Here is an 8,320-nt window from a genome sequence, read left to right as displayed (position 1 = left end):
GGATATTGTAGATGCAAAAAACTTGCATTATCTTGAGATTCCCATTGAATTTAAATTCTTTCATTTCCTGTACACTTGGGTATGCATGTAACAATACCCCTTCGACGTCCAAGTCAGATCCTTAGTACAAGAAAATAGAATTTAGGACTTTAAGGGAGAAAATTGCATGCCTCGCAATGCCCTGTACCCATCTACTTATAAGGATTTTTTCCCTGATTTTTCTCCATGATTTTTGTTCTTTTCGTTTTAATCGTTTCCAATCTTTTTGAGACTTCCCTTGATTCTCACGAATATGGTTAAATTTCTAATATTCAAGGATAATATGTTTTCGAACTATATTCTCGATCCTCGAAATCTTGGTTTAATATTCTCCACCCGTAACAACCAATCTCCCTTCTTCCGTTCTTCTTTGTTCGGTTGGATGTTCAACAAAATCATCTCATAACTGCCACGTGTCAGTGCCTGAAAAATATCCTCTATAGATATCATTAGATATCTTTGTATCACAAAACTCGTTAAAGTCTGTCATTGTTAATATTACAACCTGGGTTTAAAATCCACCTTCATCTATTAATTATTTACCACTAATTCCCTTTCTTAAAAGAAAAGGTAAAGTGCTGAAAATTGAAATTCTGATTTTGACTCACTATTCATTTTAATTCCTAAACGTGAATCACAATCTTGTCAATTTTTCAAGTGACAATCTCGCCAATTTATAAGTGATGATCTTGTTAAAAGTAATGAACCTCCGAGATAGTCATTTGAAACCTCCGAAATTGTCATTTGAAACCTATGATATCGTCATTTAATAACCTGCAAAATTATAGTTCACGTTTTGGCCGATATGGGACTTTCATCAAAAGTTGATTACGTTTTGAAAAAATTCCTAAAAAAACGAATCCTATCACATAGGCTGAAGTCTGAACTGAAACTTAAATGTGAAATCTTTATATAATTCATGAATACTTCAATATTAATGTCAAATTCAACCACGATAGGTTCTAGTTTCAGATACAATGGCACACAAGCAAGAAGCCAAGAACCGACCATTGAAACCCATAGAAATCACATGAAGCTGTAAAATCACTTCACGTAACATAATAGAATTAGGTCTCGAAAGGCAAACACAATGTAACACGTGGTGACATGCAAGTGTGCTGTATAAAGACCAGCTGTGAACAGATTCACATTAGTGTTTGACCGAGACTTACTATAAATAAATGAGGATGTTAAGCTGTTAAATGCAAGGAAAATACAATGTCTACCTGTAAATAATAAATTAAAAAACTACTTTACCCACACCCCATCCACGTTTTCCCACGTTTTCTTATATGCCATTTAACTTCCAACCTAGCTACATATTTTTAATGCAGGTTAACAGTAAATTTGAGAGTCTTATAACTCATGAAAGGGACTCAAAACCCAATGAACTCGATTGGACTTCAAGGTGACTCGACTCCAAAACTTGATGGAATCACAATTTCAAACAAATTAAATAAAAGTGGTGATGAACGCACACGATTGCGTATGTGGCTGACATGACAAAGGCACAGAATCATAGATATTTTTCAGCGGGATGCATAGGAAAAAGATGTGTGATTCTGTGTCTTTGCCTTGTCAACCGTGTACGAATCCTTGTGCATTCATCATTATCCATTAAATAAATATATTTATATTTATTTTAAAATATGAAAGTTGTGGCTGAAATATGTCAACCAACTGAGCTATGGGTCTAAGCTCTGGCTTTTTGATCTTGCAAGTGGGCCACATATTATTGCTTTGATCAAAAGCTTAAAAAGGTGTTTTTTGATTAATGGTTTGAATTTATTCTAGGGATATGTATTGGGTTATATAAGAAAAAGAGGCTAGTCCACCCAAAATCGATGCCCCTACTCGGCCACAAGTAAGGACGCCTAAGAGTAATTCATAATTTCCTAGTCTCTCCCTCTCTTTTATTCTGTTTTACTTAAAGAGTAGTAAGAAAGCATAAAGTTCAACCTTCAAAAGTTACTTTGGAAACATTCTATTTAATTCTCTAATGAAATTTTTTGTGGAATCTACTCATTAATAAAATATGTAGTAAAATTGGTTAATTTGATAATGATTTTACAGTTTTTGGCAATATCATGAAGTTTTATAAAACATTCTTCCTTCTATGTGTAAATTCTAAATTTACATTAGAGATAAATTATTATCTTGATTTTACTTATTCCAAAGTCCTTGGCGTCTAATACATATCTTCATAATTATTATTTATGTGGACTCATCTAGTCACATCAACTAATGTTGTATCATCCATAAATAATATACATCAAAGTATGTGCACTTCTTGAATGTGAGTACCTACTTAATCTACAACTACTGCAAATCAATACGGACTAAAATTTGATCTCTGATATAAACTAGTTATAATTGAAAATTACCGATAAAAAAAAGTCATAACTACAAATTCATTTATCTTCAGCCAATTTGTTCCCACACTAGTCATAGCCCTCTCGTACGCTTCCTTAATTATGTTAATATATCTATTGAGAGCTCTTTGTTTTTGTTCTTTTTTTCTTAATACCCACCATATTAATTATTTCTTTTGGTACTTCATAATATATATAAACACACACACACACACAAAGGGGCGGAGCCAGGATTTTCTTATAGAGGGGGCTACCTATAATTGCTTGATAAGGTTGAAGAACATGAATAGAAGTGTTTTTGAGAAGAAAATTCAAGAGATTTTTGTTAAAGATTGAAGAAAAGGGCATTTAATGTCATTTCTCATGTTAATAGGTCATGAAATTAGGGTTTTCTCCCCAAGAAGTACAATTTCTTCACCATTTAAAGGGGTGTTGCCCTAAGAAAATGAGTTTGTGAGCATATAATTCAGGATATGGTGATCACCAACTATGTTTTAACCAAAATATATAGCCTAGCCTCATCTTAAAAAAATAAAAAATAAAAAATAAAAAATAAAAACAAGCTCAAAACCTAAAGATGATCAAGGCATTGACTCAGCTAAGTTCTCGAGTCGACTCAAATATTTGGCTTGATATGATTTTATTATAGATTCACTTGATCGAGCCAACTCATTATCTTTTAAGTGTATGGTTCGGCACTCTAGAATGAACCCAATTCTTAAGAAAGGGCAGATAAAATTCACTTTTTGATTCGTTAGTTCGACCTATATGAACATATATATAATTTAAGCATGCAAGATTTAAGTATAATTATAATGATAAATTATAAGAGTAAAAAATTAAAATTTTTATTTTTTTTTATACATAAAATCTATGCCTTTTTATTGCTATAAATGAAGAAGGAAGATAAAATAGCATAACTGAATTTTTCAAAAAAAAAAAGAAAAATGTTTCTCAAATATTTGGTTTGCCAAACTCCTGAATTAGGTTCACAAACTGTTTTGGACATGATTCGTTGCTTTCCATGAACCATACTATATTTGTTTCACACCAATTCATGATTTGAGAATTAAAAAAAAAATTACAAAAAAATCAAGGATTTTTTTTATTACGGATCAAAAACGAATTTGTTTTATATCAATTTTTTTATTAGTCTATAATAGAAGACTGAGTTCAAGGCAGACCTGTCATTAGTTATAATTTTGAACATTATTTAAATCCAATTTACTTATCGATATTATTAGATGTATTTAATAATTATTTATAACATCCTGGAATTCCAACACCAATTTTTTTGATTTTGTTGGATTATCTATATTTGGTTAGAATAATATCCATCGACACGACCAGTTATATAGAAGTGACATAGAATTTGTATTTTTTTGCCTTATTATGGGTTCTTCAACGGTCAATTAATTCGTTCGTTTTTTTTTTTTTTTTTTAGGGGGGGGGGGGGGTTCTCAGTGCTCTAATAAGAACAAATCTGATCATACATATTATGAGTGACATAAAGTTCTTTTATGCCTTATAATGCATCAACGTTGAATTAATGTGTATATATTCCTGATTTGATTTGATCTTATTGGAACATATTTGGTTGATCGTCAAATTAATTCAAATTAATGTGAAAATCTTAAATTTGGATAGAAGTTTAACAGATTCACTTAACCGCGTTAAGATGCTAAAAATTCTGAAAAAAAAAACGAATCCCTAGAAAAATCCATTAAAACACTGTCATAAAGTAATGGTATTTCTGTAATTGGCCGTAACTATCTGTACTCTGCTCACTCTCTAATACTCTTAATTAATTTAATAAATATTAATTACAGCCCCACCCCCCCCTTTTATTTTTTTAAACAAACAAAAATAAAAAAATATGGAAATATACGACAGCACCCTAAATGCATGAATCCAACTGCAACCCTATCCTATATAAAGCCCACATCACTTCTCTCACTTCTCATTCGCACTCGCTTGTGTGTCTCTGTGGGGGTGTGTGAGTGAGTGAGAGAAAAGGTGAAGAAGAACATAAACAAGACAAGATGTCTTATACTCCTTCTCTTACACTCATCTCCAAATCCACAATTCATCCAGAAAACAAATCCACCATTGTTGATCTCAAGCTCTCTGTGTCTGATCTTCCCATGCTTTCTTGCCACTACATACAAAAGGGCGTTTTGTTGACTCTCCCTCCATTTTCTTTCGATCTTCTCCTATCTCTTCTTAAGTTTTCTCTCTCTCAGACTCTTTCACATTTTCCCGCGCTTTCTGGTCGTTTGAATACAGATTCTCATGGATTCGTTCATGTAATCTGCAACGATGCTGGTGTTGATTTCATCCATGCTAATGCTTGCCACTTGTCGATCCACGACATTCTTTCCCCTATCGATGTTCCAGATTCCGTTAAAGAGTTCTTCGCTTTTAACGGTAAAGTTAGTTACGAAGGTCATTTTAATCCAATTATGGCTGTACAAGTGACGGAGCTTGCTGACGGCGTTTTCATCGGTTGCAGTGTGAATCACGCCGTTGCTGACGGTACGTCGTTTTGGAATTTCTTTAATACGCTTTCGGAGGTGTTTAGAGGAGTTGAGACGATCTCCAGACCGCCGGATTTTCGAAGGAATTTCTTTAAGGATTCTACGGCTGTGATTCGATTTACTGATGGCGTTCCGAAAGTGACGTTTGACGTTGACTCGCCGTTACGGGAGAGGATCTTTCATTTTAGCAGAGAAGCGATTCTTAATCTGAAATCAAGAGCGAATGCTCCGTTATCTAAACGGATGGATGATGGATTTTCTAACGACGCTGAAATTATGGGAAAACTAAGTAACGACACTTGGAAGAATAACGACCGTAACGGAAATATTACGGTAGAAATTTCATCGTTTCAGTCACTATGTGCTCTCCTTTGGCGCTCCGTCACACGTGCGAGAAAACTCGCACCGTTCAAGATGACAACGTTTCGAATGGCTGTTAACTGTCGTCAAAGACTTGAACCACGACTCGATCCGTATTATTTCGGGAACGCAATTCAAAGCATCCCAACCTTTGCTTCTGCAGGTGAGATTTTATCTCGGGATCTGTGTTGGTGTGCAAGTTTATTGCACCAAAACGTGCTTTCTTACGACGATACTACGATACGCCGAAGTGTGGAGGATTGGGAGAAGAATCCACGATGCTTCCCTCTAGGAAACTTGGACGGTGGATCAATCACGATGGGGAGTTCTCCGAGATTCCCAATGTACGATAACGATTTCGGGTGGGGTCGACCTTTGGCGATTCGAAGCGGAAGAGCGAACAAGTTCGATGGTAAGATATCAGCGTTTCCAGGTAGAGAAGGTGCAGGGAATGTCGAATTGGAGGTGTGCTTGGCACCGGATACGATGGTAGGTGTAGAGAATGATTTGGAGTTTATGCAGTTTGTATCAAAGATAGGAGAGTAGAAAGCTTTGTTGTGTTTGAATCCAAGTTCGTAAAGTTTAATTCCTAGTCTCAGGCTACTAGTTTGTATGGTTTTTCATTTGTTTTCGAAGGATAAGCAGCGATGCATTTGAACGGTTTATGTTTATTAAATTATCCTTAATTACGTTTGTTTATACTCGTAATAAACGGTTTTATAAGAAAAAACTGTTTATTAGTCAAGTCGATTTTATTTTAAAAAATCTAGTCAAACTTAATGATATTATCGGTTGGGTCTGATTTTTACAAGCTAACGGTGAAGATTGGCACTTTTGGTGCGTTACAAGTTTTGGAATGATTGTCAAATGAGGATTTTGAAAAGAGTAATGAATTTTTTTTTTCCTTACCACCCCTTTCACAATACACACGCCCTCCTATGCCCTCATATCGGAGAACCGTGGATCATTTGCATTTGGGGGGCGCGCGAGGGGGGGGTATGCATAACCACAAAACTATTTCTTGTCTGTCCGAGGCAAATGATCTCTGATTATGTGATGGGCCGTAGGGACATCATATTATCATGACTCTTTTGTGAAGAGTCGTGATGACTGCACTAGGTTTCGATACACGGATGACATAGCAAGGGCATAGAATCATAGATCATTTTCATTGGGATACATAAGAAAAATAAGTGTAATTTTGTATCCTTAACATGTCAGCCGTGTGCATTCATCATTATTCTTTTGAAAATGCTAATTGGATTACAAGTCTCATGAATGTGAATGTTCACAGATAATCCCAATCAGATAAAATACTAAATCAAACTATTGGGATTTATCTTAGAGATTTGTGCTATATTCTCAAGATATAGATTTTACATGTATACGGTCAAGATTTTGAATGAATATATGAGTTTCCTTTCAACATGTCTACCGATCGGTGACTAATTTAGAATGACTCATAGACACAGCACATGATCCTAATAGTTTAAATTAAAATTACAACATTTGAGAGTAATCCTTGAGATTAGTATATCTAAGATGTGTGTTATGGAGTTATGTATATATCTTAGTGATTGGATTTTGTGTTTACACAATCAAGATCATGTGTTTGTTCATGAGTTAACGGATCGCAACTCTCTTTATATATAATGGGGTGTTTGGATTAGTTTCGAATTTCTCTTAACCAAGCCACTACCAATGAATTGTTGTATCATTACTCAACAAGCATGCTATCAAAGCTTTAGTCTCCTCCCACTGCTCGAGAGCTTATGATTTCATATTCTATTTCACTCCTCAACATGATTTTAAATCTCGTTCGAGTTGTCTCGGTATCGTCCACCAATGAGACAAGTGATCACAAAGACATGATTTGTTCTAATTCTGAAGCAATTTTTTAAATCTCTTCTGAGATTACTCAAATAAATTAGACATCTCATTCGAGACGACTCGATCTCATTCATGGATAAGATGAGATGTCAAAACAAGTTTAAAAACCACCTTGATGAGAGTTCTTTTCACCCCTCCCTCATACGAGAGGAAATTAAATTGGCTCCTCATCGAAGCAAAAGCTCATTGGTGATTCGTAAAACGAGGTTCCAACTCCAATTGGGAGCTGAAAACCCATATCAAAACATGCCCCCCCCCCCCCCCCCCCCCAACAGTAGAAAGATCTCTTTAAAGGAATCCAAACATGCACCTACTTAGTTTTGAAGTGAGCTTTTGATCCACTAATAAAATTCCAAATGACTTTCAAACCCAACGAATCATTAATAACTATTTCAACCCACTATTCAATTGGTAGTCATACACTCCAAAATACATTCTGATTAGTGAATAATATCCAAAAAATGAAATTCCCTGAAAAATGCATAATTTTGATGTATGAAAAGCACTAACATCGCCCATAATCCTCATGGGATGACAATCAATGGATAGCTGAGCATATTAAATATCTCTTTAGTGGACCTCTACTTTTTGTTACTCGTTAAAGGTTGTGGTCGTAAATATTTGATTCTCTTCCCCATGTATCACATGTCATCTCCAAATAAATGTTAGATAGCCATAATAAGATGGCCAAGAATTTTCCCCAAGTGGTAGTTTGGGATGATCCTAAGAAATAGAAGTTTTGATGATCTACAAAATTAGCAATGGACACATCAAATGATTAAGGAATACTAATTTAGCCATATGATGATTGAAATGTTATAATCAGATCTCATAAATCTTAAGATGTTGAGTTTAGTCTCACATCGGACATTCATTGTCTTGTCTCCCTCCTTATAAGATCATGGGCCTCTCCACTCATTGTCAATAAATTTTGAGTTGGACCCTCAAATTTATTATGGCATCAGAGCGGGCCTTTCTCTCCTCCACGTCACTCAATTCATATCTTCACGTTCTTTGGCAATTCGACCCACACATGTGGGGATGTGTTGAGTTTAATTATTTGTCTCTCTCCTTATAAGATCTTGGGTCTCTCCACTCACTGCCAATTAGTTTTGTGTTCGA

The 8,320-nt window shown here is 35.0% G+C and overlaps 1 protein-coding gene across 1 annotated transcript; it reads left to right on the top strand.

The window, feature by feature from the left end:
- Window positions 1-4,373: 4,373 nt before the first annotated feature.
- Window positions 4,374-5,987, top strand: LOC147399555 (putative acetyltransferase At3g50280). The gene has a single exon (XM_086446604.1). It carries the CDS (start codon window positions 4,454-4,456, stop codon window positions 5,852-5,854), a length of 1,401 nt encoding a protein of 466 aa, XP_086302730.1. The 5' UTR covers window positions 4,374-4,453; the 3' UTR covers window positions 5,855-5,987.
- The last annotated feature ends 2,333 nt before the right edge of the window (window positions 5,988-8,320 follow it).

This window comes from Akebia trifoliata, chromosome 6 (genome assembly GCF_017979445.1).
Source record: "Akebia trifoliata isolate Shusen 1 chromosome 6, ASM1797944v1, whole genome shotgun sequence".
Lineage (NCBI taxonomy): Eukaryota > Viridiplantae > Streptophyta > Magnoliopsida > Ranunculales > Lardizabalaceae > Akebia > Akebia trifoliata.
This window is presented reverse-complemented; position numbering and strand designations above follow the sequence as displayed.